Here is a 15,432-nt window from a genome sequence, read left to right on the forward strand (position 1 = left end):
TTACAAGTATCTAATGATTTATACATTGCCTATTACACAGAGACTAAATAACATCTTTATATTCTAAGGCAGCAAAACATACATTTCATACAAAAAAATCAACACAATGGAGAAGCACGTACAGTGAAAGCATTATATACCTACCCAAAACCTGTATTAAGTCTTCCCAGGGATACATCCTAACTGTGATAATAACCAATCTGTAGTATAGCAATGTAACTGCATATGTGATCTCTACTGGAGGCAATGCATTTTTGAGATTTTACATGTGCAAGGCCCAAGGGCCAAAGAACCAACTGTGAGAAAAGACAATCAAGAAGTCTTAAACTAATTACTAATTAAAAGCTTATAGATTGTACAATTCAATAAGTATCTGACCACTCTTGGACAATGGTACACTGTACAATGTAGACTTTTAAGGATCTGCTAGTTTGCTTCAAATCCAACAGTCGTCCCCTCAGTATCAACAGGGAGACTGGCTCAAAGACCCTCCAAATACCAAAATCTTCAGATGCTCAAGACTTTTTTATACAGATACTGTCTGCACATGACCTAGGCACATGATCCTACAGTCAGATGCAACACAGTAACATTTCAGTCAACAATGGACCACATGTATGATGGAGGAGTCATAAGATTTTATTGCCTTGTGACAGATGTTGTGGTCATCTTAGTTTGTGTAAATACACTCATGATGTTTAGATAACAGCTAGGTCACAATTTTTTCAGAATGCATTATTGCCACTAAGGGGACACTACTCAAGATGAAATCCTAGCTAGGACTACTTATAATACCTCACATAATGCAAGTGCTTAGGTATATGATTGTTACACAAACTCTTAGGAAAAATGACTAGAAAAATAAGTTTGCACATGTTCAGTACAGATGCAAAGTTTTTCAGTCTTCTGATCTACTGTTGGTTGGATCCATGGTACAGAATGCATGAACATGGAGCATTGAGTATATTGTAGCAAATATCCTTATAAAATTTACATCACTTATGTGAAAACTTCTATCCAAGGAGGTTGCATCTATTACCAACAGTCATCTGTAGCAAAAATTCCTGCTAGACCTAAGTATATGTTGCACAGAGGTGATAATCATGTTTGGAACTTTGAAAACGTTCACCAGCATCACTTTTGCTTTCTGTATCTATCAAAGGTCTCCTTTGCTCCAGGTACACAAACACGCACACATGCACGCGTGGCTTTGGGATTTCCTCTGTCTCAAGCAATAAATCACAAGATAACATTAAGGGTTCAATTAATATTTAGTCCACTGCTAACAGTATTTAAAGCTAAAGTTATATTTAATTTAGTAAAAAATGTTTTACAACAGTTTGGGGGATTTTTTTTTTTTTTTGAGACAGAGTTTATAGAGCCCAGGCTGGCTATGAACTCCTGGCTCAGGCAATCCTCTTGTGTCAGCCTCCCAAATAGCTAGGACTTCAGGCACACACCACCATGCTTGGCTTCAGAAGTTTTTTGTTTTAATCTAAATGTAAGTTATGTTCATAGGGATTAAAATTCTATTTTAAGAATACTTCCAAATGAGTTGTTTTTCATACTCTGGATTATACAGCAGTAGTAAAAGAAAGAAAGTTCACGTAAATAAGGGTAAGATATTCACAACTACGCAGAATTCATAAATCAGCAGCAGAAAGATTTTATTAAAATTATATCCTGGGAGGAGCTCAGGGGTAGTGTGTGCTTTGTAGGGCATGAGGGAGTGGGGAGAGGGGAACAGTGGGAGGGAGGGAGAGGAACAAGGGAAGGTTGAAAACATACTTACGTTGTTTTTAGGGTCTTTCAGATTGAACATCAAACTTCTGTATTTATTCTTATACTTAGCATCTGTGTCCCGAAAAAAAGAGAAAAGCTCTTTTTCAATTTTGGTGGCAACTTTTGCTGCCTTTTCCTCTGGTACCTTCAAATTTGATTCTGTAAGCCTTAAAATTAGAACAATTTAATTACTTTTCAAACACATGAGGCATGTATTATTCAATCCTCTGCAATAACAACGTGTGCTACCTTTTCATAAGAATGTCTTTGAGAGAATGTCTGACACTCTGTCTGATTTGGTCTGCAGAAGGCTTGGCAGCAGAAGCAGCAGGAGGGTGCACATTAGGCACTGCTTTTTCAACTTTCTTCTTCTTTACCTCTTGCTTCTCATGAACACCTAATATAAACAAATATCAAAACTCATTCAACTGTTTTTTAAAAGACTTTTTCTTTATACTGAATTATGTAAGTTTATAATCAAAACTATTTAGAAGATCAGAACCCATAGTTCATACTGAAGTATTACTGACACTTAAGTTCTAATTAAAATGAGTAGTGATCAAAAAGTGGGCATAAAGCTTTAAACTGTATATACCCTTTTTCCCAATTTAGATAATGGTTTTTCAGAACTACTTTTCACATATATACATTAATTAGCTTTAGAAAACCTAGTCAGAAAACCTGACCTGAACTTACTAGGTCTATCTAGGTGAGCAGATAATTTAGTGACCTTACTGGTATTACAAAATCCATCTCTTCTTGCTGTAACTGTTTAGTAGAATTAATTTGAATGTTAAGCTTCTCAATGTGTTTTTCACATTTACTGATTCCTGCACATCTCTAAAATCTCAGTGTTAAACATCCTATTGAGGGGGGCAGGGGGTAGGGATGAGAGGTGACCCAAACAATGTATACACATATGAATAAATATAAAAACAATTAAAAAAGTTATAAATCCTATTACTCTGATCTAACACACTTAAATTTTCTCACTCTGAGCAATCTTTTTTCCCCTTTTGGCATTTTAAAAAATTCATCTTTAATTCATGTTAAAAACTACATATTACTGGAGCTCCATGTAATGTGTTGATATACATATATATTATATAACATTTAAATCAGATGAACTCTATCACCTCAAACATTTGTAATTTTTTTAGAAATACAATCAAAACCCTTTCTTCTGGCCTTCTAAATATTATTATTGCTAGTCACCCTGCTGTGCAACAGCACACCAGAACTTTTTGCTCCCATCTAACTGTAACTTAGTACTCATAGATCAACCTTCCCTCCTCTTTCCCTTCTCCCATCCTACTTTCCCCAACTTCTGATAACCACCAGTTCATGGAACCACCAGACTATTCTCAGCTCCTATGAGATCAACCTTCTTAAGATTTCTCATATAAGCGAAATATTTGATACTTGTCTTTCTGTGTCTGGATGATTTCACTTAACATAATGATCTCTGGCTCCACACACGTTTCAGTCAATGACAGGATTTCACTTTTTTTTTTTTTTTTTTGTGGTGGAGTATTATTGCACTGTGTATGTACCACATTTGCTTTATCCATTCATTAGGTGATGGACACTTTGGTTCTATCACTTGTTATCGTCAGTCTTTTTGTAACAGCCATTCTTGGGGACAGATGATACCCCACAGTGGTTTTGGTGTGCATTTCCCTGATGATTAGGGATGATGAGCACTTTCTGTCACTGTAATGATTTATTATCTTCATTGCCTCACTTTTTAATCAACTCAGACTAAATAGTACAACACTATTGTCACTCCCTTGCATACTTAAAACCTTTATTTTGTCTCCTCTACACACTTCTACTGGCAAAACTACAACTCTGATGAAAGCCAAGTGCATCCATAACAATAACCCAAATAGGCTGTAAACATCTGGCAGTAACTGAGGAAAATTAAGCATTGGTACTCACAATTAAGCATTGATAAAGATCAAGTAGGTAACTCAACTTTCTGCCCTAATTCTACCAAATTTTCCTAGCAAATTTGATCTCCTACTTTTCAAGACATTTATTTCACATGTTCTCCTCTTTTAAAACCATCAATACCTCCTTTCCATCTTCAACCTCACTTGATTTGCTCACTACATACCTCACTGAGAAAACAAAAAAATGTCAGATAACACCTCTTCCCATCATTAAATCAACCCCACTTGCATCAGTCTTCTCTTACTACAAACATTCTCTACTACAGGTTGAACACCCCAAATCCAAAAATCCCAAAATTTTAGCACAGACATGATATTCACAAAGTTTCAGATTTTTGTGAAAGCAGTAAGACAAGAAAAATAAATAAAACATACATCCGTATAGGAAATGAAGAGGTCAAATTATCCGTTTGCAGGTAAGATGATTTTAAACACAGACAAACCTAAACACTCCACAAAAAATAAATGAATTCATTAAGGTTCCAGGATATAAAATCAATACATACAAATCAGTACCTTTTTGTGCACAAATGATGAAATTTCTGAGAAAAATGAAATCAAGAAAGCAATTCCATTCCCCAAAATAAAATACCCTGGAATAAATTTAACCAAGAAAGTGAACGATCTCCACAATGAAAACCACAAAACACTGATAAAAGAAACAGAAGACCCCCACACATACACACACAAATGGAGACACACCGGTTGTTCAGATACTAGAAGAATTAATAGTTAAAATGTCCATATAACCCAAAGCAATCTGAAGATTTAACCTAATTCCTAACAAAATATCAATGGTATTCTCCAGAAATAGAAAACAACACTCCTAAAATTTGTGTGGAATCACAAAAAGGCCCCCAAAAGACAAATCATGAGTAAAACTGAAAGCATTAAAATACTTGATTTCAAAACATACTATAATGTCATAGTAACCAAAATAGCATGATACGAGCATAAAAATGCAAAGACCAACAGAACAGAATAGAGATCCCAGAAATAAATCTACTTATTTACAACCGAGTGATTTTCAACATCATCAAGAACTTAAGAGTGGAGAAAAATCTCTTTAGTAAGTGGTGCTGTGGAAACTGGAAAACAAGCATGCCATAATACCTCCTTAAGCAAAATTCCTTGACCCTACATTCTCCTCCATCTAGCATACATTTCTGTTCCCTTAACCAGCAGAACTCCTTGAAAGAGTTGTCTGAAATAAATTCCTCCCTTTCCTAACTTTACATTTTTGTTACTACACTTGGTTTTTGTTCCCTATGGCTCCAGTGAAAACATTCTAGTCAAGGAAATCAGTGATGTCTATTCAGAGATTTCATCAGAAGAATTTCACACAGGTCATCAGTTCTGCCCTCTTGAAAAAGTCATGTGGCTTGTGGCCATCAAAATCTTAATTGTCTTCCTTCCTCGCAGGCCACCTTCAGTCAACTTTGCTGTATCCTCTTCTCTGCCCAACTTGTAATGCTGGTGTTCTAAGGGCTGTACTTCTGTCTCTTCATTATGGAACGCTCTGTAGCTTATTAACATCTGGATCCATATCACTATGCACTCATGAGTCCCAAATTTATATAGCTGTCCCCAAAGTGTTCCATTAGCTCCACATTCTTCAGCTAAAGGTTTATGCAAATAAACTTACCTTTGTGTCTAATAGGAATGTTTTAATGAACAAAACATCACTTATCAATTTTTGTCCCCAAATCTTTTTTTCCCTCACCTCAGTAAATGACATTTTATCCAGTAACCATTTAAGACTCTTTCCTTCATCTGCCTATATTTATTTACTCCATTAGCAAGCTGCCAACAATGTTATAAAACATATCTTGTGTGTGTGTGTGTGTGTGTGTGTGTACTGAGGTTTGAACTCAGAGTCTCACACTTGCAAGGCAGGCACTCTACCACTTGAACCACTCCCCAGCCTATAAAACATATCTGACCTCTGTTGTAAGCTAACATCACATCTTTCACAGGACACTGCTATAGACTCCTAATCAGTGCACTCTTTTTCTATTCCTACAATCCAATATCCACACAACAACCAAGGTGTTTGATTTGTCATTCCTTCGTACAAAACCCTCCACGGTTTCTGTAACATTCGGAATAAACTATAAACTCTCTGCATGGTCCCAAAGGTCTTGCAAAATTCTCTCTGAACTCATCTTCTACTACTATCCCATCTCCCACGCAGTACCTTCTCATCACGCCACACTGACTTCCTCACTCTCAAACGCCAAGCTTATTATCTGAAAATCTTCATTTCCTATGCCCCTTACCTAGTCCTCCCTAAAACCTTTCATTCCATCAAATCTCACAAGCTCTCCTCCAGTTCATCTAAACCACTCTCTCTGTACAGCTCTGCATCCACAACTACCCTTTCTTTTCACAGGCTCTAAAACAGCATGCTCCTTTTTTACTTGTCAACTTACTCTCTTCTCCCACCACTATTCAAGTACCATGGAGGCAGCAGTGCTCCCCTAGAATTCAGAGCAATCATTTCTAATTACAAGTGAAGCCAATCATCTAACCTATTTTTACTGCCATTAAAATGTTAAATTTTTTTTAGTTTCCTAAATATATCATTTGTATATGAATAAAATAAATACATTTCTACATTTCTCACTACCTGGTTTTGAAGCTTTCTCTCCTGTGCAAATAACAGTTGTGGACTCTTTTGGTATTTTTTCACTTTTTTCTTCTGATGATCTCCGAGGTAAAACTGGTTGTCCCATCTTTCGAAGAGGAGCTAGCTGCCATTTTTTAATTTCATTATCTCTACAGTCTGATGAGTTTTTGCCTTCACTAGATTCCTGGAAAATAGTACTTGATTCATTAAAATGAAAACTACTATATAAAGCAAACCTAAATCATATGTACATGAAAACATTAAAACCTAATCAGTAGTACAATCTATTAAGAAATCAAACACAGTTCAGCCCATGAAATATTTAAACACAGTGGAGATAGGAGGATTGTGGTTCAAGACCAGTCTAGACAAAAACTTATCAAGACATTGTATCAAGAAATAAGCCAGGGTAGTGGTACACACCAATATCCCCAGCTTCTCAGGAGGGTTAGGTAGGACATAGTCTGAAGCCGGCCTAGGCAAAAGTGTAGTGGAGACCTTATCTAAAAATAAACTAAAGCAAAAAGCCTGGAGATGTGGCTCAAGTAGTAGAGTGCTTTTCTAACAGGCCTGAGGCCCTGAGTTCTAACCCCAGAACTGCCAAAAAAACCTGAAGTTTTAAAAGATATATAACAATAACTTCTGAATATCAGTAAAAAGATTCGCTTTCAATCAAATCCCACAGCTTAAAAAAAAAATTCTAGCTTATACAGGAGAAAAAAAATGACATAGAAATCATCTCATTAACATTAGCAAAGAAAAATCAGATAAAGGTAAGTTGGCCATAGATACAGGTAAAAAAAGGAAATATGGGGAAACAAGCATTTATTCACCGTATTTCTTAACAAATAAAGTCACACTCATCCAAAATAAGTGTATCAATTACATTTTCAATGTGCCTGTTGGCAATTTTAAACCCATGAGGTAGAATACTAGTCCTAATTGTAACTCACAAAGAATTATTAGCAAAACTTTAATTCTGAGATCACATCATACTCAAAGGACATTCTAGGAAGAATACAGTATATAGATACACCTAAGTTTTAAAATAAAGTGTATATACATAAGAATGATTGTCTCTAGAACAGGAATCCCCTAACTTTATCTTTTACCTCTACACTTCCTTAAGAAGAGGAACACATTTAAATGGTATATACCTAAAAAGAGAGTACCATGCCTCAAACACAAGAGAAACTCAAATGGACCAACATAAAAACCTAGGGATAAGAAGTTAGCAGACTCCATAAACTAATATTAAACAGGTCCAAAGAGCAAAAAGAAAAGGAACGAACGATCACTTGGACACTGCGTGCACTTACAAAATCAGAAAAATCCTCAGGTCCTTTTCTAATATAGATATGGGATATAGGAGTTTGTTGAAACGTTAACAGTGTTAATATTTATAATACCTTTTTAGGCAAGACAACTCAGCTAACTCAGCTAAATGACAATACAATGAGCTGTATTTTTTTTTTTTTTTTGCAGTACTGGGGTTTGAACTCAGGGCCTTGTGCTTGCTAAGAAGAAGTTCAGCCACTGGAGTCAAGCCTCCAGCCTGAGCTATCCAAGAAATTACACACAAAAGGAAATGATTAAAAGTTAATAATATATGGAAGCTTTCCAAAGATAAACTAGAAAGCGCTTAATAGAGCTCTCAGGTCCATACTACCAATGATGTTAATGCTGACCAAATCAACTAAGTAATAGCAAATATAAAAGGACAAATCTGATTCTCAAAAATCCTTGTTAGAAAGCCAGGCTGGTGGCTCAAGTGGAAGGGCGCCTGCCTAGCAAACTCAAGGCCCGAGTTCAAACCCCAGCACAACCCAAAAAAAAAAAAAAAAAGTCAGACAGGAAATTTCAAGGATTTGACAAACCAGAATTAATCAAGACTTGTCTAGAAGAACTGAGCTTGTACATAATGAGGGAGACTCTAGGGAGACATCCTCAGGCTCTTCAATCTGAATTACCTCCCCAAACAGGTTGTAGAAAATTAGCTTTAATAGAACTAAGGCATTTCATGGACACAAACTTCAGCTCAACTGAAGAACCTGCTAATGGACCTTTATAAAAATGGAGATGGGTTTCCTTGCAATGTTTACATAGAATCTATTCCATCACTTCCTAGCAATGTTGTGTAGCATATTAACAAGTCAAAGTGGCTGCACTAAATGCTTCCAGTGTCTAAAGTCCATGTTCTTTTTGTGTTTTAGATTATTAGTTGTCCATTTTTAAACATTTATTGCCACTGTGTTTCCTCCTCAGCAGTATTCTATAATAAAACAAGGATTAGAAAAATCAAAGGCAGTGAAAATAATTAAGAAAATGCAATCAGAATGTGGATATAGTGGCTCCTGCCTAAGGCAGGCTCAAGAGGCTGAGGTGGGAGGATTGAGAGTTCAAGAGCAGCCTGAGCTACATAATGAGTTCAAGGCCAGCCTGAACCATACAGTGAACCTCAAACAAAAATTAATCCAAAAAATTGGTGTGTCCTTTATGTATTTCTCCTCTGAAAGACTGGGAAGCTTGAAATTTCTATTTAGAAAATATTTTCAGAAGGTAGTTAAAAATGTTAAGATCAGAGAAAACTGACAACTTTTTAAAAACATCCCTATTTTAAGAGAAAGTGTGAGATAAGAGTTCCAAGCAAGTATGGTAACAAATGTTTTTAGGAGGAAAAAAAAAAAGGCTATTTTTCCTTAAAGAAAATAACTCTTCCAATAATGCCAAATGATTAAATTAGTAGATACTGGGTTGGAGACATGGCTCAAGTGGTACAGCGCCTACCCCAAAATTGCAGTATCACCCCCACCCCTCAAAAAAAGCATTAATAGATATTTATGACTGAAAAGGTGTTTTTAAAACTTAGCAAGCACAAGCTGGGTACCAGTGGCTCACACCTGTAATCCTAGCTATTCAGGAGGCAGAGATCAGGAGGATCATGATTTGAAGCCAGTCTGAGCAAATAAAACTCTTCACAAAAATAAGGCAGGCTTGCAGAATGGCTCAAGGTGAAGGCCCTGAGTTCAAGCCCCAGTAACACACACACACACAAAAAGAAAAACCTTAGCAAGCACAATTTATACTGAAGGCCACAAAACAAGAACATCCTACTACAGAAAATTCAAGCATCAAACTACAGGCTAGAAACAGCACAAAAGAATGAGAAATAAGGCTTTATTCTAAAGATGCCAAAAATAAAAAAAAAACTAAAATTAACTCATTCTTACAAGAAAATAAGAATGTCCACTGGAACACTGAACCTTGAAATAAGTTTCAAGCCTCTTGTGGTCTGCACATACAAGTTTCTTATAGTAACAAATATATCAATGAAAAGCTCACCCGTTTTGAAATTTTGACCTTGTGCTTCACTGTGTCATCTACATATTTGGTTTTGTCATTTGTTATGTGCTTTGACGACCCAAGCTTGTCACATTCCACAGCTTTATCTTCACTATGGACTTCAAATGTAGCGTGGTTCTCTGAAGTATCAGTGTCTAACATTTCAGTCTTTTTGTCTTCTTCAGCACAGCATTTCACACACACATATTCCTTGTCCTCCTCTCCCATTTGTTGTGCTTGAGAAAGACTTAACCCAACACAATCACCATGAAACCAGTCATCACATCTCCCACAGCCAACCATAAACCTGGAGAGGGGAAAAAGAAACTGATATAAATGCACATTTTAAATTAATGTCAAAAGTGAGACTGAATTAAATTTTGTTACTTTGCATGTTTTTCATCTTTACCCAATTCCTAAGTGCAAGATGGAGCAAGTTTTCAAACAGAATATTCTACAAAAATGGAATTTGGACCAAATATTTCCCTCTGATATGCCTGAGAAAATACTGCAGAGAGGGGACAGCACACACAAACACCACCAGGATGAAACCAAGGTTTATCAGTACAGAGTAACAAAGAACTCCTATACTGCAGAGGCTAAAAGAAGGCACCCAAAAGATCTGCTATAAAACACAAAGCTGGGAAAGAACTATTTATACAAATTAAGCAATTTATTTATGACAAAGGTATCAAAAACTAACAATGGAGTCTCTCAGACTCTTTCTTAATGGCCACTTTATACAAGCTCAAAATATTCGTTCAGTCATGTTGATTCAGCTCTTTTGGATGAGGACTTTCTTACTAATGCCCAAGTTTCAGATAATAAACCCATTTTCACAAATAAAAGACTGGCCTGGGGGCATGGCTCAAGCGGCAAAAACTCTTGCCTAGCAAGCCCTAGTATTACCAAAAACAATCTACTTTTATCTTAATATAGACTAATATTCAGGTTGGGTTTTAATCAGAAACTCATCATCAGTTTTCCTTTTACTGCAAGTTTTACTGAGTTTTAGCTAAAACTCACTAGCTGAAAGTCCAGGGATATGAGATTAAAAATCTATTTTCCTAATATAAAAGGGTCTTTGCAACCACTTTTGAGTAAAATAGCAAACTGGATATACGAACAGCAATATGAAGGAAAGAGTTATCTTACATAATCCTCAACCCATTGTCAGGAAAGCTACAAAGCCCACTTCAAACATTCATGCTAAACATTTTCCTTTTTTCCTTCTTTGGTCTAGCAACTCATGGTTTGCTTATAAGATTCAGTCCTCACTTAAGGACTTTGTGCCACTGATTTTGATAAGGGTGACATAGCCACCAGTGCCAAAGGAATGTCAATTACACTAGGTGGTATAGCCAACTGTGAATACACCAGAGGCCATTTAAACATGGGGACTGGAAAAGCTAGAACTCTTATCTTCACAAGGTGTTTTTAGAGTCATGCTAAACACCTCATTCCTCAATGGCAGCACTTCTTCCATTTCTGCATTGTATGCCAAGCTACTGTTTGTTACCTCTGGGACCTGACCTCATGTCTTGAGTTAGCTATTAAGTAATGCCTGTGCTAGTTTTATCAGTAGTTCTCATCTTACCAACGACGCTTTGCTTTGAAAAATGAAAACTGATGTAATGTTTTGGATTCATGAGCCAAGTGAGAAAATTTTCAAATTGATGTGTGTATGATAGAAATAGTTTCTAAAAGTTTGAGATTTTCAATGGCTTTCATGTTTCTCCCAATAGGGAGAAAAGGGTTTGATGAACTATTCTTCTACTTCTGGTTGCAAAGTTAAAAGGGACTGTTAGTTAATGAAACCAACTGTCTAATATGAGAGCTTTGAAATACTGAAAGAAAGCAAATGGTAAGCTCTTACACAGCCAAAGCTGTATTAAGATTTCTTCAAAGGAAGCTTGGAACATTTTCAGTAAACACAACTTAAAAACTTACAAATTATGCTTTTATTCCAAATCAAATTCTAAATGTCAAATTATAAAACACAATGTGTTTTCAAATTTTTATTTGACTTAACCAGGGAAGACAAGTTTTATGATACAATTTGTCAGGTCATTATTTCACCATACCTATTTCAAGCTTATTTTGGAAATGTCTCAAACTTAAGAGGCTTTGAAAAGCAAATTTACAGTGCCATCTATGTTATCTTAATAGTTCAGGTTTCATGTTTTAAAATGCAGCTAAGTAAAATTTTCTAACAAATCAGGAAAAAGTGAAATTGATAAAAAATAATCTCCACATGTCCACAGGGAAATAAAATTCACTTTAATGTGGAGCTGATTACCCAACCATATTTAGGCATGGAATTTAAATATATTATAAAGTTCTCAATCTGTATTTTTTTCTTTTTTAAAATGGCTTCTCACAAAAGAGGGTGTTCTGTTCCTTTTCTGGGTTACTGTTCTACTTTAAACACAGGAATAGGGAGGCATAGCAAAAGCAGCAGTGGGAGCAACTTTGAGTTAACTCTCCCACTCTCTGCTCTGTCCTTGACTTCAGACTATCAAGGGACAAATCTCTAAAGACAGTATCATCTGATTCAGTTAGCTGGAACAAATCAGTATGAGTCAGAGTGCAGCAATTATGTTGTCTTCTTTTACTATGATGTGTTCATACATAAGCTAACAGCAAAAATAAATAAATTAGATCTGCCATGGGACAATTAAAAGCACACTTAAACTTCTAATATTTATTCTAATCTTTTTGGCATGAATCAAAAAATATTCTTAGAAACTTTCAAGTTTCTCCAAAGTAAATTACAGAGGAAACACTGAGAACTCCTCCTTTTAACAAGTTCATGTCACAAATTTATTAATATTATAGGCACTGGCCTTCAGTCCTAGCAAGTGTTGCCTGTGGGTGAGAGTCTGTGAGCACGTTCCTGTGACTGAATATGTATTCACTCTTCCAAGAAGAAGGGATTCTACTCCACATAAACATTAAGTCACTTGAATAAACAAGCTAATCTGCAGAGAAAAAATATTCTCTATAAAACTCTTGAAATCCTGGGAAAAGCCAGTTAACATTCATACTAGAAAAGAATTTCCTTCCCAAAAACAGTGCTGTCTGAATATAAAACATGAATCCATTTTTTGGTTTTCTGCCTTTTCTAAATTTCATGTACAAATCTACAACTGGGGCCAAGAAACTGCAATCCATATTAAAGATAACAAGCATATTTTGGGAAAATGAAACCACAGGTAGATAATATATAAAGACTAACACTTCTTCCTTTCAAAATATTAGCTTACATTGAAGAGGTTCAAAAGTCACATTTATTTAAAAATAAAAGACAATAAAAGTCTCATTTTAAAAATAATTTATGTTTAGTATAAGGCTGAATCAGGAAAATAAATGGAGACAAAAAATAAAACAATAGTAAAACCCCAATACCCAACATGTTACAATAGACCTACTGTCTTCAGAATGTGCAAAAACTGCTATGGTCAAATACCACATCTGGCTGTGTCGGGAATGTATTACAAAACATAATTTCCAACTAGACACATACAGTTGTAATGTATGTAAAATACTGAAGAGTTAATGTATGTCATTAATGCCAGAAAATGTCATGTGTCATACTGACAAAGTTTCCAATGTGACTAGTACATGAAACCAAAATTAAAGTTATTTACATGTCTCTCCAAGCAAATTCACATTTTTACCTATGGATTAAAATTAGAACATTACATACTGTGTGTGTGAAAGGTACATTTTTCAGTAAACTCAATGTATGCAAGCACAATATAACAAAACAGTGATGGCTAGTATAAGTAAAGAAAAAAGCAATCAAATTACTTAGGCTTCTTTATTTGAATGAAAGATTATGTAAAAACTGCTTCAAAACCTGATTGTTTCAATGTTATATTATCCAGGTCAATTACGGGGTGAACCCAAAATCCCTATATAGCTAACATTCTACAGTTTTTTTTCCAGACTGGGGCAAAGAAATTCTGTATGTTATACCATAGACACAGAAAGTGACATTAGGTTAAAAAATTTTAATGAAACACCTAATCTTCATTTTACAAAAATGACTGTTGATGACAAAGTGACAGTCAGCATCAAAACACCTGCGCAAAATCCTGAAGACTGGCATTACAGCAGTTTATGTATATTGGGCATCGGTGGCTCACACCTGTAATCCTAACTACCTGGAAAGCTGACATCAGGAGGATCCAGATTTGAGGCCACCTAGGGCAAATAGTTCACAAGACCCCATCTCCAAAATAACAAGCAAATGGGCTGGAGGGGTGGCTCAGACAGTAGGGCCCTGCTTTTCAAATGTAAAGCCTTTAGTTCAAACTCCAGTCGGACAAAAAAAAAAAGAATCTTAAAGTTACATTATAACATACTTAAAACACTTCCAACTCTAGGTCCAAGTTTCACTCAGTGCTCCTGCTCCATTTCTCTGACCATACGTCTATGTAATTATTTTTGTAAGATTCTAGCATATAAAAGGTCTGGCTTTTATTAAAAGGGAACTGAAAAGCACAATTAAACCATTAATTCTCTTAAGTCTAAAAACAGCAAGCTCTCTTCAGAATGAGTGAAGCAGGTGTTTTAAATGAAAACCATGAGTTAAATGGGGCAAATAAAACACTGCATTCACACAAGTGACTGGAGTACACTTTGTTATGAAGTAACTCCTGACACCAAAAATAGGCTACTGGCTGGCATAAAAGAAGAATCTGCTGGGGCATCATGGTGCACACCTGTAAAATCTCAGCACTCAGGAGGCTGAGGCAGGAGGAATTGCCAAGTTCAAGGCCAGCCTCGATACATGGCAAGACCCTGTCTCAAAAATAAATACATAAGTAAGAAACCCTATGGCATAAAACATTTTTTAGAGCAGCAACACCACCCCTGCCCTCCAAAAGAATGTATTTCAACACACTTGACTCTAAATTTGGTTTCATTTCATATAATCTGATAGCACTGGGAAAAGTCACTCTGACATTTACTCTCGTGAAGACATATACTACTACTATAGTATACAAATTCTAATTTATTTTTATCGTGTTGATAGAAGTTCCAACAGCAATGAAAACACTTCATCAGGACAATCTTGTAGCTGCAAACGTCACTTCATCTGTTTTCTTCCTTTTCATATAAAAAATATGAAATAAAAAATACACTAGGGATGGGGAGTAAACTGTCAAACATGGAATCCAAAAAAAAATAATGAAAAGTGTTGGTTTAAAAAAAAAAAAAAACTAGAATTCTGAAAGATTAGAACTCACAAGAAATTGTTAAAATCACTGAAACGTATCAAAAGGAAGTACACGTTTTAACTCTACTCCATTATACACAAAATTCAGTTACTTTAGCTATCAAATTTCATTCTAAGGTCAAGTTTGATGGTTTTAAGGGGATGGTACTAAGTTGTTAATGTGCATCATTAAAAAAAAGAAATAACTTCAAAAGAAAAATAAAATTTCCATTATGACCTTCACACTTTATTACTAGTTCTTTTCCAGCCAAATAAAATTATATATAACTTACAGTCTCAAGGCAGCGTCACAATTTTCTGATTACCAAAATGGTGGGGGGTTTTGTTTGTTTTTAATCAGATGCAATGACTACACTCAACTGGTTACAACACATTCCCACATGTATGGGACTATGCTTGTTAAACGTTCTAGGATGATATATTTGGGGATTCAGTAGTTCCAGCTTTCTATCATTTATCCAGGATTGATGTGGGGC

At 35.6% G+C, this 15,432-nt stretch overlaps 1 protein-coding gene across 7 annotated transcripts in view; it reads right to left on the reverse strand.

Moving 5' to 3' along the window:
• Phf3 (PHD finger protein 3) overlaps nucleotides 1–15,432 on the reverse strand; it is an 80,582-nt gene that overhangs the window by 24,627 nt on the left and 40,523 nt on the right. For all 7 annotated transcript variants that reach the window (XM_074081803.1, XM_020171927.2, XM_020171931.2 and 4 more), the window contains 4 exons: nucleotides 9,709–10,015; nucleotides 6,367–6,550; nucleotides 2,032–2,179; nucleotides 1,793–1,949 (listed from right to left, as the gene is read on the reverse strand). In XM_074081803.1, the coding sequence (XP_073937904.1) occupies nucleotides 1,793–1,949; nucleotides 2,032–2,179; nucleotides 6,367–6,550; nucleotides 9,709–10,015 (796 nt within the window). The remainder of the gene's footprint in view (nucleotides 1–1,792; nucleotides 1,950–2,031; nucleotides 2,180–6,366; nucleotides 6,551–9,708; nucleotides 10,016–15,432) is intronic.

This window comes from Castor canadensis, chromosome 8 (genome assembly GCF_047511655.1).
Source record: "Castor canadensis chromosome 8, mCasCan1.hap1v2, whole genome shotgun sequence".
Taxonomy (NCBI): Eukaryota; Metazoa; Chordata; class Mammalia; order Rodentia; family Castoridae; genus Castor; species Castor canadensis.